The sequence below is a fragment of the Ammospiza nelsoni genome, chromosome 14, assembly GCF_027579445.1.
Source record: "Ammospiza nelsoni isolate bAmmNel1 chromosome 14, bAmmNel1.pri, whole genome shotgun sequence".
Taxonomy (NCBI): Eukaryota; Metazoa; Chordata; class Aves; order Passeriformes; family Passerellidae; genus Ammospiza; species Ammospiza nelsoni.
Window position 1 is genome coordinate 12,785,448 of NC_080646.1, and position 21,311 is coordinate 12,806,758.

The window sequence follows — 21,311 nt, forward strand, 5'->3', positions numbered from 1 at the left end:
GTAAAATCTGTAAGCAGTTTCCTTGAAGGGAAAAAACAGTTTAATATTTCACTTGTGGAGGGCATAAAAGTCGGATGATTTTCAGCAAAATAATGAGACCTATTTCAGTAGAAGCAAAACTAATTCTAAGAAAAATTAAATGCTGTTAATCTCCTCAGTGTCACACTGTGAGCAGTATGTCTTTCAAACTGCGCAGTCAAAATAACCACAATCAAGCAACAGTCCCTCTGTTCAGAGAAGGCTTATTGCACATTGCAGGCAGGGAACTCTATAAATAGAGAAAAAACTGGTTTCTCAGATCCCCCATCATTAAAATAAAATAGTCTGAACAAGATGAGCTTCTTTATTAACTGTCCTTCTCTGCTGCAGCAAAGCAGGAGGGTACTTACAAATCATATCAATGAGAACAGTCTGCCATAAGAAAGAGTAGTGAAGCGCATCCAATCCACTGTTTGTTTGGTTTTTTGTAAATCAGGTCCAAAAACAGGGTAACAGATCATCATCATAGAATTTTGGTTTAGCTCCTCTTTGTTTCATCCAAAAGAAATGCATATATTTGCACTAAATATTTTTTCATGTCTGACAAGCTGGAAGCTGATAAAAGAGAAAGAAGAGAAGCCAATGCTTGTGTTGCTTTACACCAGATGACAGAACATGGCAGAAATGAGTTACAGTAATTAGGATCAAAAAAAAATGGTGTAAAGCAAAAGGAGGTTGTTTATGTATGACAGTATTATATTAACTGTAGATAAATCATATTCCCACTCCCAGTAAATTCAGTTCCAGCTTTACATATAAACCTTAGGAATCCCTGTGGGAATCTATATGTGGCCTTAAAGACTCTGATGGGGTGGCAGAGGACCAGACTTCAGCAGAATTGTTCTGAAGTGTCCACCTTTACATCTTGTACAGAGGCCCAAGTGCTCTCCAGTGCACTCAGAGCAGTGGCAGCCAAACATCTCACATCTCACTGTCCCTAGGCTGTGGGAATGTCTGTCAGAGACAGAAAGAAGACCTAAAGTGATGGAGCTGTTAAATACCTTTGCTGTATCTTCACCAGATATACAGAAATATGTAAAACTATTTTCTGAACAGAAGTAACCAGGTGGTCCCATTAGGAAACTATAAGTCATTAGACATGTGAATTTGCAGATAAATGGGATTCAGATTAGAGAGATTCCATTTAACTCATGCAAAAGTAATTTACATCTCTGTAGTTTGCTGCAGAAACACCACCAAATTTGCAGTTAACAAGATTATGTCCATCATAGCACACATTAAATTACAGCAGGAAATACCTCAATCTAACACATTGAAAGCAGCCAAATTCATCAGATTTTTAACTGTTTTCCAAGGCTTGTCTGTATAAAGAATTTCACAGTTTTAGACAGGCAGAATTTGGAAATCATGATGTTCAACTATTTCTTCTTGTTTCAGCTGTTCAGCAAATGTGTTGTCAGTTTTTGTGTAGCATTCAGAAAAAGTCAAATTTCTAATTATCTCTTGATAATGCATAATCAACAGATGTGCCAACAAAATAATGAGTATATTTCCTTGTGGGTAAAACTTAATTCTGCTATTTAAGAACATGTTAAAATAACAGAAATATGAGCCTCAAAAAGCCAAGAATATTAAGAATTTATTAAAAAGAATGATTTACACATTATTAATTAAATAAGCATGCTCCTTTAAAAAATCCAATTTTGAAACCTGACCAACCTACCCCAACGTATTTTAAAGCTACTCCACACATGCTGGGAACTGTAAATGGAATCCAGAATACAATTGTCCAAGGGATAAATGTGTTGTCTTTTCTCTTTTGTTTTTAAATTGGATATGGTACACTAATGACACTCATAGCTGAGATTTACTGTTGGTTTGTTGTTTTTTCTTCCACAAATAATCAGGCTCAAGTAAAGCCTTTTCTTTTTATTTTCCTGAAATGCGTTCAGGGAAGTTTGTTAGATTTCATTCCTTCTTCACCAAACTCTGTGAAGTAAATGAGACCTGAAGAGAAAAAGAGATGTCACCAATACCATAAATACTTCATTTTCATGTCTGTATCTCCCTCTCAGACATCATCTCAGATGCTGATCAGCATTGCCTCTCACTTCCATGCTTCCATCTTAGCTCTGCCATATCAGGAAACAGAAGAGGTCATGCTCTGGCACATTTGGATGATGCCTGAGGACAATCATTAGCACACAGAAGGCACATGATTAAGAAAATGAAAAGTGCACATTTTAGTTCTGGTGAGACACCCAAATCACCGTATTTTCCAGTACCTAGAGAGAAGCAGCAATTCAAACTCTTGCTGGCATCTTGTCAGTGATGCCAGCATGGCCAGGTGTGGCACACCTGCCCGGGCAGCCCGCATACCTCTTTGTGTCACAACACTCCTCCCCGTGCCACCTCATCCACGGGCATGAGCATGTGGGCACACAGGCCTGGGGGCCTGCCAGATGCCTCCAGCTGTGCACACACAAACTTGTTCATGCAATTTGTGAGCACAAAGCCTCTAAAATCTTTAACAGTTGCATGCACCCTTCTATAATGTGTGTAATAACCACAATCTGGCATTAGCATTCAGTCCAATTTTGGCTGGACTAAGTTCAATTCCAGGTGAATTTAGCAGATACATTGTGTTTTCTGGTTATGACCACAACCTCTGATAGAAAGTAACTACATTGACCTCTATAGGCCTGGTAACAAGGTGATTCTCTGGTTTGTGCATGATCTGCTAAGAAATTTTGAGTCTTCTGCTTGCCTGGTATTTTGTTTTCCTTGACATGTATCATGTTTAATGTGAATGCTTGTATGTTCAGTGTTTGTTAAATGTCTATATTCTAGTGGTCTTAAATTTGGGGTTTGTGTGTATACCTCCAAAGCAAACAGTATGATTCCCTAGTGAAATCCATTTCCTGGAAAAATTGTTGCCTTTGATAGCAAAGTCTTAATTTGTTTACTGGTATAGACATTGCAGTAAAATTAGCTTTTTAATTCCTGCTCTTCATATGAAGGAAAGCAATCATTTAAGTGTATGAATTGTCAAAGTGTATCTGCCAGGGACTCTACTAAGATACACAGAAGCTACAGAAGTTCTCTCAATGCAAAGTAATTCAAAACTAAATCAGTAAGTAGTCGCAGTAAGTACTTACAGTAACAAGTAAAGTATGAGCTTCTCAGATTAGAAGAGAACTACATGACACCAACTATCTTCTAAAGGATGTGTGGTAATTCCCCCTTGCCACCTATTTCAGGTTCTTGTCAAAACCTGTAGTGAAAATCTCAGATTTTCTTTTATTTTAACCCACACATAACCTCTGAGGAGATAAAGGATGGTCTGAGATTAAAATGCCATAGATCATTGGATCTATTTCTGTTTGGTTTGCTGTAGAATTCCTGTGTAGTCTCAAGTAAATTACCCAGTGTGCTGCAACAACTTCCCCTTTTCTCTGAAGTGTGATTGGAAGAACTGACCTGCTGTACCACAGTACTCTGAAGCACCAGAGGAAAAATAAGCACCAAACACTACTCATGCAGTTGAAAGACAGAAAATAGAATCAGCCCTGATTATGTATTCTAAATGTGCAATGTCCTTTGAAATTGCAAGAAGGTCTGTACCTGACCTTGCTGCAGAACAGAGTCCACAAATTAAGGGATATCATTGGAAATCATTCCTGAACACTGTGATGTATGCAGCTGAAAGACCTGGAACATCAGCTATTAATTCAAATTCAGCTGTTGATCCTGATGATCATCTATCATATCCCAGAATGGGCTGTAATTATTTTTTTCTGAGTGCTAAAGATCAGGGAGATAAAAAAAATATTATTTCTTACTTGAAAAAGAATCCATAGCAAATAAAAAAGTTTGCTGATCAATATCAATAGGGTACCTTTTTGATTAAATATCTATGCATGTATTCTCATCCCTGTAAATGTAAAAATATATTTCTCCCCTGCATTAACTTCTTCCCTATGTTTAGAAACCCTGTATCAGAGTATCAGAATGTGTTGCTCTGTGCTTGAATTTTGTTTGCCCTAATGGCTTTTAGAAACAGCAGTACTGAAATTTGGTAGAGTCCCTTCTCACATCCTCTGTCAGTAGAATTGGCATGGATATTCTTCAAGCCATCTTTTTCAGTGCTGGCAGTTCTAATTTTACACTGCATTATGGAAACATATGAAATATGGAAACAACTTCAATGCAAATCACCAGACAAAATACCAACAATAGTGAAATGTACAAAAATAATAAAAATATGAAGGCATCTGCATTACTATTAACACAAGCACTGTCTTTTCCTGCATCCTTCTCTCGGTATGCCTTGTTGAATACCACTGGCCAGGAAATGGTAGTTCTCTTCTATGTGACTGCCAACACAGTTTCCACAGTCCCACAGAAAGTCCTTTTTCAGTGGCACAGTTTTGATTTCTAATATAAATATTCCCTGCTGTAATCAAAGGTTTTTTTCATTTTTTTAATGGCAATTGTATTTCAAAATTATTACTAAAGCAATTCAGTGTCACAACAGCTGTTTCCACATTTGGTTTTCTGTAGTGCGGTGTATTTTTGCACATAATTCCTAATTCATGGATTGTAATGGAAACCCCAGAAACCTAGTGTATAAATGAAATATAATGTTATTTATCTCTTTGCAGCTGGATCCTGAAGCTAGTGTTGTTCTCAAAGAACTTCAGGTGAAACTTAGCAATGTATTGGATGAACTCAGTGTAACGTATGCTGCAAGGTAACAAACCCATTTTACTGCAAACCTTAGAGGAATAGTCCTGCTCAAAAATCTCTCTCGTTGATGAAGTCTGGGTGGTTATTTGAATGTCCTGAGGCATGGCCTGCTTCTGCCCTGATGGAGTGGTGTGAATTTGTGTGTGTATGTGTTTCGACTCTGAAACAAATAAAAGCAACCTCACTGTAAAGACAACTGAACATCATCTGTGAGCATGAATGTGTTACAGAGGTGAGGCGGAAGGCTTTTGTTCTGCTTTTTGGGAAGCAAAGTCACTGGGGTTTTTTGCCTGATGCTATGTTAAACTTTCCTCTCTGACCATGTTAATGTTACTTCCTGAGACTGACAACTTTTTCCAAGTGGCCTGCTTCAACCGGGGATGTCTGCCTGTGTTTAGCCTGCTTCAAGTGGTCATTGTGTATGGCCTTCTTGGGTCATTTGCTTGCCTGTGGCTTTTCAAAAATTGTCTACTGAGCCTTACTCTCAAAACCTTTCATTAATCAGAGTGCACACTGCAGTCCTGAATGTGTATGGTGCTGTGCCAGCAGTGCTTGTGGTATAAGAAGTAGCAAGTAACTTTTGCTTCAAATTAGAAAGAAATCTAAGAAAGAGGGATTAGGGCTGTAGTGGTGCTCATAAAGGAAAGTCTGTAGTTGCTTATTTAATCCATTGATGGGCAGTCTGGGTGGACAGTCAGCTTTTTTTCTGTGTGCTTACTTTGCTGTATTGTTTTGCTGTACTTTTGCTCCCAGGCTCTGCTTCTCGGATCATTGACAGTGCATGAATATTATTTCTTTCCAGGGCTTCTTTCTGAATGAGCCAACTAGATTTCTGCAACAGCAAACCCAGAATAGCTCAGTGTAGGATATGCTCCAGATAGCTAGAACATTCCTCATGGGTCAATTTACTGCTTGGGTCTGTGAGGTTAACAATGTTGGAAAGATGTCTAATGTCAAGAAAGGCAATGCATTATTTTGGCTTTTGTTGGAAGGACTGGTCCCAAGAATTTCCATGAGCAGTTCCTCTAGCTGCCTGGGGTTGATTTTATCTAGGGCTTTAAAGTAGGTAAGTGTACTTCAAATGCATTTGGAAAAGTTTCTGATTTTTCCAGTGATTTCACATGGAGGTTTGTGTTCTCTTTTTACAGTTAGCTATGTCACTGAACAACCAATTGTTTCTTTTCTCTCACAGTAAATTCTCTTCCACTTTCCTCAGGTTAATCTTTGCCATTTATCTTTTCAGCTTAACAGGCCCATATATTTTTGGCCTCTGCTTTGCATTTCTGTTCATAAACTAATCCTAAACCATTTCAATCTGTCACAAATCAACCCATAAACCAAATTACTGTGTGTGCAGAGACTCTTCCTGCCTCTGAGCTGGTGACTGATTAAGTGCTGTTCTGCTTTCTGTCAATATGTTGTCCAAAGATTATCACATCAAGAGCACTTTAAGACTGTCAGACACTCAACCAGATCAGTTAGGAAACAACAGTTTTCAGAAAAGCTGAGCAGATACAAACTTGAGGAGGAAGAATGTGTTCACAGTCACCTTGAAGTGAAAAAGATTCCTCCCAGGAGGAAGAGTCTGAGTGCTTCAAAGCAAGGGGGTTCTTTGCAAAAGGATATTTTAAACAGTCAAAGTGTTTTAATGCTGTGTAGTTGCAAAGAAGTAACAATCCTTCTGAAGGCACTGACTGTGTGAAATCTGGAAAAAGTCAAATTGAGCCAAATAGGGCAGAATCAGTAGGAGTTTTTGATTTTACCTCAAGAAGATTATCCAAGCTTGGTTGCTATTAACCATCAAGAGAAAAATTACTTATCATCACCTGTTTGTATCATCCTTTCACACCAAAGTTAAAATCTTGAGAAGTTGTTCCTAGCTGGCAGTCAATTACATCTAACCTATAGATTCTGATACATCTGTTGCTTTCAGAAAATAAATATTTGGCACATCTACAAGGCTATGAAAATTGTGGCTGAATTGAAGGCAGGGAAAAGATCAAAACATGGCATGAATTATTTATATGAGCTATGATCCTCAATAGAACTTATTTTCTGATGGTAACACAACAGTATCTTCAATTTTGAACATTGCATCATTGCAGAAAATATTTAAGTCTTGTTGAGGAACCTGATGCAAAATCATCATTATTGTTTTCTTTCCCAGAATTCTTTCATTCTCCTTTTTATTCTCATCCTGTAGTTTCCAATTTGTTATTGAAGATTGTGTAAGACAAATGAGCAATGAACTGAATCAAATGAGAGGAAATGGGAATGCAGCAGCCAATAAGAACAGTGCAGCCATTGATGCTGAGATTGTGCTTCGGCCTCTCATGGATTCCCTGGACACAACGTGAGTGTGCCATTGTGTGGCAGGTTGGGAACTGGATGCTGCAGTCAGGCACATTTGGTATTACTCTGAAACACTGTTGGTACCTGGAAGCACTCTGTAGTATTTTTAATATTTCTAGTATTCACTGTGTGCAGAATCCCATGCCTAACCTGTTTACTTACACTGAGCAATTTTTACATAAGCTCCAGGCTTGTCTTTCCACATCTTGTCATGTTTTGAGTCATTGAAAATGAGACAATGCACGGTCTCTCCTCCACAGGCTGTGTTATGAAGACTGTGCTGAAAAAAAGAACAAAAGTAATTCCTACCCTGAATTGTCTGGCATTTGATTTAGACTTGTGCCCAGTGTCACACTGCTTATTGATATGCACTTCTGTGTCACCAAAACCAGGTCATCATCTAAACAGCAACTTGATTTTTTTTTCATTTGGTAAAATGCTAAGTTTTGAGAGGATCCTGCAAACTCATTCTTGCTTCTGTAAGTAAGCATAACTTATGCTGTCATCATTCAGCAATGACACATTCTGAAAGGCCATGTGCAGCACAGGCACATCTGTAAGCACATTGGTGTCCTTGGTGCTTGTCAAACACCAGTGGCCTTTTGATGGAAGTGGCTGTGAGGACAAGCAGCCTGGAACTGACCCTGTACTCAAGGTCTCCAGTCACAAGTTACACACCCCTTTGTTTCCTTAGGCAGGTTTTCCCCAGCCAGAAATTTTCAAAGTAAAGATGCAAAAGGTGCCCTAAAAATTTAATTTTACTGTAAGTAATAGATAGCAAGATTGCTCAGACATGTCGGTATATAGAAATAAATGTTTCCAAACAGTAGCTGCAAATTTGCATTAGCTGTCAGCAACCAGTTCTACATCCCAGTAGAAATGCAAAGTAAGAGAGACAGTTGCTCTTTATTTTTAAGACATAAACAAATTATATACTAAAACTTTAATTTAGGGGCGTGGGAGTGCTAAATTGTATCATCCATCAAACTTTTAACTCATCATGATTTTGCATTTTCAATAAATACGCATCAGTGATATACTAAGCATTAAATTAGAGAAGATTTATTTAAGTTTGTAATCTGCAAGTCTTTTTGCCAAAAATATTTACTGATGAAATAGAAAAATAATTTAGCTACTAAGAAATTTTTATTACTAGAGAAAATATAAACCTTAATGGCTATTAATCTTAGCATGATAGAACACCTCTGAAGCCATAATGCTGGTTTTGGTGACTGTTTTGTGGTTCTGTTTTATTCCAGTTTAAGTGTCTCTGCAAAAATCTGTGAGAAGACTGTTCTGAAACGGGTTTTGAAAGAGCTCTGGAAGTTAGTCTTAAACAAAATAGAGAAACAGATTGTGCTTCCACCACTGACAGACCAAACCGTAAGTGTTCCAGAGCAATTCTCAGTTGATACAAAGGACTGTAATAATGTGCCTGAGCAGGTGGTGCCAAGGGTCTGACACTGTCCTGGTCTGTACCCTGTCCACAGGGAGTAGCACCCGCACTGCAGGCAGTGTTCCTCTCTGGTGTCTCAGTCATGCAGCCAGCTTGCTCTAAGCTGGTGAGGAAGACTTCACTCCTTCATTTACTGCCTCATCCAAATCAGAGCAGTTTTTATGAATGCAGTCATGTGCTCTCATAAAGGGGTTTGATTTAAATCTGATTTTTCTCTTGGCTTCACTATGCACAGGAACATGAAGGGTGTTCCTTGCCCTTCCTAGTCACATCACAAATTCAATCACTTCCATTTTTGTAGGTTTGAGAAAGCCAGGGATGCCCCATCCCATCCTCCAGCCCTGCCTGCTGTGCCATTCCTCATCTTGAGGCAGCACTTAATTAACATCAGGAAGCTTCAGCCAAATATAGCACTAAAGATGTGGGGGATTTTAATAACAGCCTTGACAGGAGGTCCTCTTTGGGCAGAGCTGCATTTCCAGCCTGCTGAGAAGAGGGAAGGGAGCTGTCCTCACAGAAAGCGGTGCTGCACAGGAGCCTCTTGTGGGGCATGGCCTGATGTGAAATCACGTCAGGGCAACAGTGAAATCCTCCTGGCAAAGGATCACCAAAGAGGGCCTGGCTTGGGGGCCTTTTCATAATTGCTTTTTTTTATTTGAGAGAGATTGGGATAACATAACTGTTAATTCTTCTTTTATTCAATCTTGTTTAAAATAAATTGACTATCTTATGACAAGCTAATTGTGATGTTGCCACAGTGTGCCTTTGGCAACTTCGCTGTTGCACATCCTATGGTACCACTTCAGCTGCTAAAAACCTGTTGGTCAGCATCCATAAGTTAAAGGCATACCATTAAATCTTACTATAATATATTGAAGATGCATGAAACAATATTGCTGGACAGACAGGAAAAAGCTCTAATAGAAAATGTATAAATGGTGCAGAGATAAAAATGAAATTACCTGAACTATTAAAAATGCTAGAGTAGAGCTGATCATGGCCAGGACTCCAGTCACTGAATTTGTTCATATGTACTGTACTTGTTAACTATGCATAATTAAAAACAACCTCTCTTTCAATAAGTTTCAAATTTACATTTGTGACATCTTTCATTTGCTTTTCAGATTTTTTGTTGCAAATATCTGTCAATATGTGGGTTGCATTTCAGTTGGGTAACTGCATTTTCCATCATGTGTTAGGAGCATTTATTAGCTTTATGCAGGATCAATTATTCATAGCACAATACGTTCAGAGGGGACTTTCCTTAGTGGTACCCTCTATATAGAGTGTTTCTGGTAGGCATTGTGAACTATTCAATTTATTTTGATACTTTTGTTTACTACTAAATACATAATTAAAGAAAATCACTGAAAAGTAGGATACTGTGAGAGATTTTCTAGCTCTGAATATTTCCTTCTGTTTGAGGTTGAGAGGAACAGGCATTCAGAAACAGGGTTTAATTTTTCACAAATGTATATATATATATATATATATATACACACGTATTTATCTTACCTTTCTTGCTACTAAAAAATAATGAAGATTTAAACTGTAGTTCTATATTACATTTTCTTCAATTGAAGCATATAGAAAGCAAAATTATTTTTGGAAAATGAAACTCTTTGGAACAGAAAGTCTAACGAAAAATTAGTCCAGGGTAAGTTGGATGAACCTGTTTTTATGAAATCCACATCATCAGAACTATGGCTTCCTGAGCTGCTATGTAACTGCACTGGTACTTATGTTGCCTGGAGTAATTGTGATAAAGGATGTGAGCATGGAATTAAAGTAGGATTCTGTTTCTCTGAGACAAATATGTAGGCATTGGCCTTTGGTGTCATGCCAGGATTTGGCTATTGTAAAATATTGCTGTAAGTTAATAACTTTTCAATATCTTTTCTTTAAAAAAGGGCTCTGGCTCACAGTACACCATTGTGCTGTGGTTTACTCAGCTGAGGATTCCCCCTACACAGGCTTTTGCAGGTTCCTCAGGGCTGCTCACTTCCCAGCATGATTGTTGATGTTAGCCCAGCACCTGAGAGCTGCAGTTATGGACAAATATCTCACTGACACACACTGAGAACAATCACAGCCTTAGCTTTCAGTATTAAACACAAAATGAGACAGCAGAAAGGAGAACACAAAACCACTCTCAGCAGAAAGTGCAATATTTGTATCAGCTATAGAATACTAGAGGGAATCTTGCTGCAGGCACTCAAGCACTTGGCCTTATGAACTGAATGAAAATGTGTCTCCTGTGCAACTGAAACTTTTATTTAGCTTTGCAAAACGATGACTTTGGCCAATGTCCTAGCAGAAAATAAGATTGTGTTGACATAAAAACCAAACATGCTGTCGTGAGCCTGTTTCCTTAATTTTCAATGTGATTACAGGGGCCCCAGATGATATTCAGTGCAGCCAAAGATCTTGGACAACTGTCAAAACTCAAGGTAATGGAGCCAGATGAAGTTGTGACTGGCTTGCACTAACAGAAAAAGGAGGAAATATTGATGACTGTGAGGCCAAACCTCATGCTCCTTCTTGTTCTTATGTAGTATAATGAGATTAAATATGACAGTAACTACTCAGAGGTGAATAATTATTGTACAGTTTCATCAAAACCAAGTTATGATTAGAAGACTCTATGCTTATATGGTAAGTGATCACTACATGTGTCAAGAAGCCATCAGTCCCATATTGCACAACCAAGACTTACAAGCATTGCACATTAAAAAAAAAAAAAAAAAAAAAAAAAAAGAGGGGTACCTTTGTTTCTGTAACCAGTTCTGGAAAAGCCCTTAAGGTGAGAATACCAGCAATTTTCTTTCTGTGGACTATTTACGTGCATTGAAACATAGTATGTACCTCTGCAGTAAAGTCTTCAGCACTGGAGTCCACTTGATGGACAGCAGAGGTGTTTGAGAGTGATGTCAGTTGTTTGCCAGTCAGTTCTGAATTAGGATTTCAGATTTATACAGAAATGTGATATTTGGCGTCTCTATGAATGATTGCTCAGTTTGCTAGAGGACTTAAAATATTACCTAAATAAATCACTCACTGCTTATTTAGGCAGATTTAACAGGAGTGTAGTCACTCTACATCTAACATGTTGTAATAGGAATTCTTCTTTTTTTTAAACATAGGGCATTGACAAACATCCGTTTGTTAATAAACCGTCATGTTTATTATTAAAATTAATTACTTCTATATCATCTGATTTCATTATTTTAAGTTAAATTTTAACCTTTCCCTCATCCCCCAAAACAGAGAAATAATGCATCCTAGTAAAAGAAGTAATGCTCAGTATTAACCAGTGAATCTGGTTCTCTGCAGTCTATGATTTCAGGAAACAACACAATTGCTCTAGGTTATAATTTGTTGCAAAAGGATTCTGAATTAATCCCTGTTAATCATAGTCCTTGGGGGGCATTTGGTGGATGTTTGTTTGTTTTGCAAAGAACAGATACTCACAATATTGTCTCTCTAAAACCAAGTGCACTCTTGTCTCGCTGGCAGGACCACGTGATCCGCGAGGAAGCCAAAAGCCTGACCCTGAGGCAGTGTGCAATAATGGACGTGGCCCTCGTTACCATCAAGGTACAGCTTCAGGTCTTTCCTGCTCTGTGCTGCAATGCCCAGCAATCACTGATTCGTTTTTTGATAAAAGGCTGGAGACTTCCACACAGTCTTCATGGTGTTGGTTTCTGAAGTCAGAAGAAATCGTTAGGAATATTTATTATATTATTAATTAATGTATTATTTAATTTGCTTATCAGTCTTTTTCATATTTGCCTGGATCAGTAGTTGGTGTAAATAACTCTAAAGCAATCAGTTTCTAGAATAAGAGCATATTTTCCTGTCTGCTGGGAAGGGACAGCACATCAGGAAAGTAAGAAGGCAGCTACTGAAGTTTAACATTGAAGATATAAGTAAGAGGAAATACTTATGATCAAGTGTTTTGCAATAAAACAGTCTCTAAGGCAAGCAAAAAGTAACAGAGGGAGCTCCCAGTTGCCATTTTTTGTATTTGTAGTGGAGACAATTAATTACAAATGTAATTTGACATTTCTTGCAGAAATAAAAATAATTGGGAATTAGTAATGTTGTGGAAGCAAATTGAACAAATTGAAAAATGGAACAAATTGAAGTATGTTCCCAAAGTAAGCTGCATGAAGTAAAGTATGTGAATCTAATGATTTTCTAAACTTATAAAAGCTGGGGAAAATGTAAACTCTAACAGTGCCTAAATTTCCAGTGCTTAAACTCTTACGGATGGAGAGAAAGGTGTTGACCATTTTACTAAAAATGTCTAGATTTGGAGGGAAAAGATTAAATAGGGAAAATCCCTTTGTTAATTCAGGATCCTTATATCTGTGTGCTAAGTTATAATAGTTAATTCATAGCATTCATTAAGTGAGCTAAAGAAAGCTTCCTGAGAAACCATTTTCAAATTGTAAGGCAATGACTGTGTGCATTATAACTGCCTGATGTATTTACGAGCTGATATGGCAAAATCATTTCCAAAATACTTAACAAATAACCTTGATAATGCAGAAATTTGGCTTATACTGGTAGAAAGTAAAAAAAGGCAAACTTATGGGTTAACTCAAGAAAAAAAGGCTGCTAAGTTTATTTAGGAATGTAGTTGCTATGTTAATGATCAAAATATTGATTTTTTTTTTGTAATGCTTAGTAAACACAGCTTATTTAAAAGCAAAAATATCATGGATGTCCAGACAAGAATAGGAGAATGGTAAAAATGGCTTGTGGTGTGTGTTCAGAAACTGGGTAGGTGATTAGGTAACAAAGGGTTTTGCAGGGAGGAGTATCTCCACTTACAGTCTTTTTTACTTCTCCTTTCATTTAATTCACTGAGAATCAATCATAAGTTAATAGTGGATGGTGTTATTAGTCCTTTGACAAATATAAATTAAAGTAATATTTATTAATCTAGAATATATATAGCATATCATCAATCTTTGTATTATGTAAAAAGAACAATAGCAATTTATATAACTATTTAATACTTTTCATCTTAATTTGCAATTTACAGTTAGGAGAAGTGGCTTTCTGGCCTCAGTTAGCTCAGACTGAGTTCTCTGTTACCTCATTATGTCAGCCCAGAGACAATGTCCATTGATAATGCTGTCCCAGTTCTCTGTACACCCAGAGACCCTCTACAAAGAGAAAGCAGCACCCAAAGGGGCTTGGGTGGCATTTGGCAGCTTTGGGCTGACACTACAGTGGCTCCAGCACTTGACATCTGCCCCTTTCATTTGTCAGTGTGACTTTGAAATCTCTTGTGCCACCTACAAACCTACAGAGAGGAGCAAGAGCAGCAGGGGAATTATTTTAAGTTTTCCATCTCTAAGGAACAGGGCAATCACTGATCCAGCTGAATCTGTAAAACCCGGTTTACTCATTATTTTTCTATATTCAGTTCCATACATTAATGATAGGTTCACATTGCTGGCTTGCTTGCAAAATTTACCATTTAAAAAGTTTAAAACTCAGGAAAACAAGGGTCAGGTGTCTTCATTTCTTTCTGTGACTATTAGCTTTCATGGAACTTTCAGCCATGTGCAGCTGCTGCTGCAGATAACATTTTACTGGGAGAGACAACTTCAAAAAAAATCACAGTAATTGTCACAATAGCAGGAAATATTAAAAAAAAATTAACAATTGCTTATAAATTGATTCACTAATTCTTAGTGAAATCATTACAAAACTCTTGAGCAATTAAGATGAGAGTTTTTTGGAACATATTGTATGAAATACTTTGCTTGGAAAGATAGATTTATTCAGAACCTTTTAAACTGACCCTAACTGTCCCCATAGTATTAAAACAATATAAAATGTTGCTGCCTGATAACTTCAAATCTCCTGTTTTGCTCCTACAGATGTTTTTTTCCCTTTAACAGTCAGTAGACAGCAATACAGAAATGTAAATAATCATTATGAAAAATTTATGTTGCATCTCCTGCAGAATCTTGAGAACTGGAAGATGAAATGTGTGCACTAAATGCAAAGGGCATATGTGGACTGTAGGTCTGAGCTGTCCAGACAAGCTGGGATACAGCACTTACTGGAGATGTGTGTATGTGAACTGGAATGTAGATTTTACATTTATTCCTTTGGCATCACTGCAAAAAGGCAGGGAGAATAAATTCTGCTTACAGTCCCCAAGATTCCCTGTACACAGTGGACCAATATTGCACCTCATCAAGTAGTCATTCTGTTCCTGAAAAACACTGTTTATTTTTACTAATTAGCCATTAATGGGAGCTTTATTGATCTTGAGACCTAGAACTGTAATGGAGGTTGCAAAATGCTTTGCAAGGGGTTTGAACAGAATGAAGGTATGTAGCACATTTATCTTTTCATTGTGGCTAACATGTATTCATTCATCAAACACTGTCCTGTACAAAACTTGAGGAAAAATTCTTCTTTGTGGGAGGAAAAAGGGAAGAATCTGTCCCCTGATTTTTCTGAACTCAGCTTTGGGATTGAACACATAATATAATACATTTATATAGATTGTTTTTATCTATATAGTTCACATAGTCAGCATGGCATCAAAGTCATAAGCATATTTGTTTTTCCAAATCTAGCTGTGCCCATAGAACCAGAAGTCCTCTTCTCACACTGCTACTCTAAAACTTCACTCTCTGGAGTATTCTCTCTGAAATTTTTTACAAAGTTCCCATTTCCCTAAAAAGTAATATATCCTGTATATTTTACAAGCACTGGCTTGTAAACCATGCCTTCATTTGAGAGGGATTTGTGATGTTTTCGGGTTTTTTAGCTAAAGAATTAAAATTCATTCTACTCTTTGCAACCTAAAAGAATGCTTCAAATATTTTCCAGTTTTGGCAAATCAATGCTTCATATCATGAAGACCAAAGTCAAAATTTTGTATATTTCTTCCCTATATGCTTAATTTTTTTTACCCTTGGAAAGAAGCTTTGTACTAGAGATTATGACAGTTATCTCAGAAGCTATAATGAATGTAGACATGCCTATTGCTACTTCCAAACATTCATTTAAGAATTTTACTTGGAGTTGTATGTCTGTAACTGAGGCCTTTTTTTTCCCCTGTGAACAACCATATTTGTTTTTCATTTTAGCAATACTTCCATGCTGGAGGAAGTGGGCTGAAAAAGAATTTCCTGGAGAAGAGCCCAGACCTGCAGTCCCTCAAATATGCTCTCAGCCTTTACACACAGACTACTGATGCCCTGATAAAGAAGTTTATAGCCACACAAACTTCCCAGAGTAAGTGATCAGTAAGGGACACAAATGTTATTACATTTTAAATGTTCTAAATTATTGATTGCAGATTACATTCTCTACCCCCTGTGGTATTTTAGAGTTTATTGACACAAATTTGTCCATGTGATGTTATCCCTTCTCTAATGCTGATTTTGGGGCTTACCTGAGGGCAGTTCCTTTGGGGACTTGTGACTGCACAGGAAGAAGAATCCCTGAGCTCTAGGGGCACACTGAGCACCAGGGTTATTTGTAGGAGCACTGCACACATCATATTCCAAGCTGAATGTTTTCTTCATTCTGAAAACTGAACATTTTTGCATCATAGTAATCTTTACTAGATTTCTTCTGAATGTAATGAGCATTTGTAAAAAATGACCTGCCTGCCACTTCATGTCTTTGGGAAAGAATACAATTTACTGATATAATGAATTACCCTGCTCCAGCTCATAAGAATCAAAGTTTTAATTGGACAGTAAAGCTGGAAATAAATTGCTTTTACTTCTGAAGTACAATATGTTACTCACAGTATAAAAAGTATGAAACATGAGTTTTGCAGCTTGTCCCAAGATTATTTCTGAGGAATGATTTCCTAAGCTGTTTCCATATTAAAACTGAGATCTCTCTTAGTAACTCATATATTAAAAATGCAAAAATAGCTATAAAACTCTTATATGTAGGCAGTAGAGTCCTTTTTTCCTCCCTCTCAAAAAGAAGAATTAACAATATGGATCCAAGCAGAAAATTGTTACTTCTAAGATTATTTTGCTTTTCTTTAACACATACCTTTATTGTAGCTTCAGGTGGAAAAAAATAGTTAAGTTGTAGCCATCAGTGATCTTTTATAAATCCTGAGCCACAAAATTGCATTTTCTTATTTTCATCATGATTTCAGCCTGAGGTCTGTGCTCATTTCTGTGCACACATTACTATTCCTATATTTGCACACCAGTATTGTTAGAAATGTAGCCACTGGGAATGAAACTTAAGGAAAAGTGACTCAAAACTTTTCATTATCTTTTAATGCCTCATTTAAAATAACTAAATCCTCATCTATTATGATTTCCAGCCTCACAGCTATAACTGTATTATTAGCTTTTAGTTAAAATGACTCTGTTTGCAAATCAGAAATCTTCTCTGTAATATAATTAGATATTTGGCCTATCTTTTCCACATTGCCAATCCATTATCAATAGACAGTTGGATATAATTTTAAGCTCAAAGCAATGGAAAGAAGAATTTTGTAAATGTAAAGAAAGTATCTATTGTATAATAGCTATGACTGTAGATAGAATTGGATGCTTGTTTTTCCTGTAATGACCACAAGAATCAGACAACTACCAGGTTACTTTTATCCCCAGGTTAAGATAATTTCTCACTCACCATGACTAAGCTAAAGTTACTCTAAGAAACTGAAGAGCAAAAATTTGTCTGATTGGCATGAGAAGGGGGAGTTAACTCTACACACACAGAAAGCCCAAGGTTGGACTTCATGATCTTGGAGGTCTCTTCCCACTTCAATGATTCTCTGATTATGTGATAATGGCTCTGTTAAAGTGTGTTATGCTCCTTGATACTCCCTGTGTTCATGCAGGATCACATTCAGTAGGAATAACCAAATTATCCAGCACTATGATCCACACTGTTCCTAAAGAAGGATGTTTGCTTGAACCAGAGTTTTGTTTCCCAGCCTTTGTTCCCGCACATTCCTACAGATCTTGGCAACATAGATATTTTCATAAGATAATAATAATAAAACAATTCCTAACTTTGAAAATGGTGGCTCAGAGATTCATAGTTTGCCCTGTGGTGGTTTCACCACATTAAATAGTTGAAAGCACAATTCCAACTGCCTTTTTCAAATGCACCATGAGACTACATTGTTATATGCGCTAAAAGCAAATTATCACACAACAGGAATAATGAAATTAACTTCTGTAATCTTACTCTGATGATGTTTCTTTTCAAAACACCACTATAGATTCTCAAGACTTTTCAAAACAGACAAGTGTTGGAATAAGTAAATGACAATGAGGAGCATAATCTGGCAGTAACCTTTTCAGTAACTGAGGTTTTTTATTTTATTTTTCTCCATATAATGATTTGTCATGGTTGAAGTTCTTTTCCAGCTGTAATGATTCTATGCTGATGAAAGTTGTAAATTTAATGCTCACTCAGTGTTGTGAACACAAATCTCTAACCAACACTATGAAAATTAAGGATAAAAGAAAAATGTTGTCTAATAAGTAGAGATACAGGCATACAGGTACTAGATTAGCTTTATCAGTGACATGGCTTATTAAATACCTGCCTTTCTGCTTGGCAGAGGAGGAGGGAGAGGCTTCTCTTCAGCTGTTATCCCAGATCTGCCACACAATTCCAATGTGTTTGTTTGGAGATCAAATCCTGTTGAAACTCTGACCATTACAGATTTTAACATTGGTATCAATAGGATAGTGAGGGGGATATAATCTCTGACTGCCCCTTTGTAGAAACATTTCCAGAAAATTGCTAAGCACTTGTCCTGTTCTATTCCCAACCCACCACTGTGTAAAACATGCAGAGCAGCATTTTCTTTTGCAAATAAATTATCAGTATTGTTTGTTGGGTAAATTTTTTATAATAACACATAGAATGATTTATAAACTAGTAATGAAATTAAGTTCCACCTATCTGAACTTCACATTTAATATTATCTAGGCAGGATTCAGCTGATTCTGCAGTGCCTGTTGTAAGCACATTCATCTGGATCAGTTTTCTTATTCAATCATACGCAAGTGCTGCCTCTGCCAAGGACCATTCCATGGAGCAGGCCACTGCTGGAGTCTCTAAAAAGGACATGGATACTTACTTAAAGGATTTTGCAAAATCTGAAGGCAGTTTAGTGAGCAGAACTGCATTCCAAAGCCTGAGTGACCAATATTTAACACTCCAGGTGATCACTGATACCTCTGCAAAGAGCACATAAAACACAGCCAGATGAGAATAGTGTGCCATTAGTGCACCATTAGCTAGCAGATCACTGAAATCCAGATCTCAGATTGATTTTATTTACTCTGGACTAAATTGTCACTTTATTTGTGCAATAATAATAATAATAATAATAATAATAATAATAATAATAATAATAATAATAATAATAATAATAATAATAATAATAATAATAAACATTAGCTCATGCTATAAAAGGGTTTCCTCTCAATTCAGTTACAGGATAACATTCTTGAATACATTCAGATTATTATATGGATTGCTTTCAAAAGCTTTTGTAACTAAACCATTCTTTGTGTGCTTGAGCCAAGCATGAATCGGTTGTAAAACAGCAGCAAAGGGCCAAGCCTGACCTGCAAAACCCAGCTCAGTTGCAGGAACTTTTTGGGGGTTCAGTTCTGTAGGGCTGAGACCCCATGGCTGGTTCACAGCTGAAGGCAGGCAGCAGCCATCCCAGAATTTCAGAGAACACTCCAAGGCTTCTGCAAAAGACCACATATTTTGTACATTGACAAGAGCTCTAGACAAATTGGACAAATTTCAGGTCAGGCAGGGTAAGATCATTTTAACCTGAGCTAAATTCAACCACATTTTCCCAATCAAGACAGAGCCCCAAAAGGCAAAGGATAAACTCTCACTATACTTCTGCTGGCCTATTGCATGAACTCTCCCACTCATGGTACACTTGACTTACCCTTAGTCTGTGCTGAGACCAGTACCGGTGAAGCTTCTCTTAAGTCACTCCTGAAAACAGAAGAGAGAAGCAGACACCTTTTTGAGTTGTACCTTCCCCTTTTAAATGACTTAAAGCATATCAAAATTAAATGGCTATGGTTTAGTTTAGCAAATGCCATGAATCTTCAGTCATTTTATAAACTATAGCCAGTGCTGTGACTATTTACACTTGTTTAGCATTAACACTAATAACATTTGAACAAATATTATTTTAATTTTAGCAAACTGCATAAAAAGACAGTCTCAAATAGAGTTTCCTGAATTAGCTCTCATTTATTGCCACTAATTTCTCCAAAGTAAACACCAGTCTTGCATGTAAAATGGTTATTTATTGGACATAGGGAAATATTTTTTCTTACAAATTTTACAGCAGCTCCAGTTCACAAATGTTTTTAGAGAATAATAAATACATAATGGCAGGATTCTGCACTATATTTTTTGTCTTGACTTAAAGTAGTTTGTATCACTTAAGCAGAAAAATCAATACTCATCTCACAACACAGAGCTCATACTGCAACCCCTACCTGTGTTTTTATAAGAAAAGGCTCTGCAGAAAAGGCTTTGCTTCAGCTGGTCTGATTCAGATTTCTTCATTCTTATGCCAGAGAATTGCAAGCTAAAAAGGCAAGACGTACCTGAAAACAAGAAAATATAGTACTCACTTTCATTAGGTAAATATGCTTATCTCTAAAAGTAACTCCATCCTTTTCTTGTGAAATCACCAACACAGGGAGAGACGTTACACATTCAGAAATGAAGACAAATTATTTTCAATTGCCAAGCCAAATTCAGTTCTGTCTTCCATTGCAACTTGTAATTGTACAAAGAAAAGCATAACCTCAATATTTCATAAATAAATGGAATCGCATTAAAACAATAATCTGATAGTAACTATAGTTTAAACAAGCAGATAGATGACATCATACTATAGAAAATAAAAATTGCTTAAATTGTTTAGCAGCTCTTATAAGTGAAAAAGAAAGACCTTTTCTTCTTTTGCTTGTCAAAACCATTATATTATTAACTGTCATATTTTGAAAGTTATACCTGTATTCTAACAGGAAATTTAAGTCCTACAGAGCATTTCCAGAGTTCTCTCATAACCCATACTTCAGACAGAATTTAACTCAAGAAATAATCCCTGCTTCATCCACTGTAGTTTCAAATTGAGGTCAGAACCATGTGTTACACAACCTTATTTCATGCAAAAAAAAAAAAAAAAAAACCTGCATTGCAAGCTAAAGCAATCAGCACACTATTGCAAGCAACAAACAGGAAAGATAAGAGGAACTTGCTGAATTACATCTAATAAAAGTACTCCAGCATGTGCTGATAGCAAAGCAAATGCACTCAGAATAGTGGCAGAAAAATAATTGTTTTTAAAGTACACATAGTTAAAACCAGACCACTGGTAAAGCAAAAGGTCTTTACAAAAATACTCACTTAAGAGGCTTTCACATTTGAAAATTTCTGGTTGTTCTTTAAATGAAATAGTAAAGCACCTAAATTAGAAAAAGTTGTGTATCAGTTTCCTCTAGGTCTTCAAGAAAATAAACACAAACTACAGGTATCCATCAGTTATATGATATTCCAGGTGCTGAATAAGGAGGGATAAAAGCCTGACTTCTAGGCCTTTCTAGTCCCTGAGGAGCAAGCATCTTTAAGGAGATATTTTTATTCTTTACCATTTATTTGCTGCAAAAGAATGACTGCACTTTAAATGCATGTGATCGCTTAACCACCCACCAGTAAGAGGATG

The 21,311-nt window shown here is 36.8% G+C and overlaps 1 protein-coding gene across 2 annotated transcripts in view; it reads left to right on the forward strand.

The window, feature by feature from the left end:
• Positions 1-21,311, forward strand: part of UNC13C (unc-13 homolog C) — a 121,442-nt gene that overhangs the window by 94,187 nt on the left and 5,944 nt on the right. For both annotated transcript variants that reach the window (XM_059482281.1, XM_059482279.1), the window contains 6 exons: positions 4,665-4,753; positions 6,953-7,102; positions 8,361-8,484; positions 10,951-11,007; positions 12,074-12,154; positions 15,685-15,832. In XM_059482281.1, the coding sequence (XP_059338264.1) occupies positions 4,665-4,753; positions 6,953-7,102; positions 8,361-8,484; positions 10,951-11,007; positions 12,074-12,154; positions 15,685-15,832 (649 nt within the window). The remainder of the gene's footprint in view (positions 1-4,664; positions 4,754-6,952; positions 7,103-8,360; positions 8,485-10,950; positions 11,008-12,073; positions 12,155-15,684; positions 15,833-21,311) is intronic.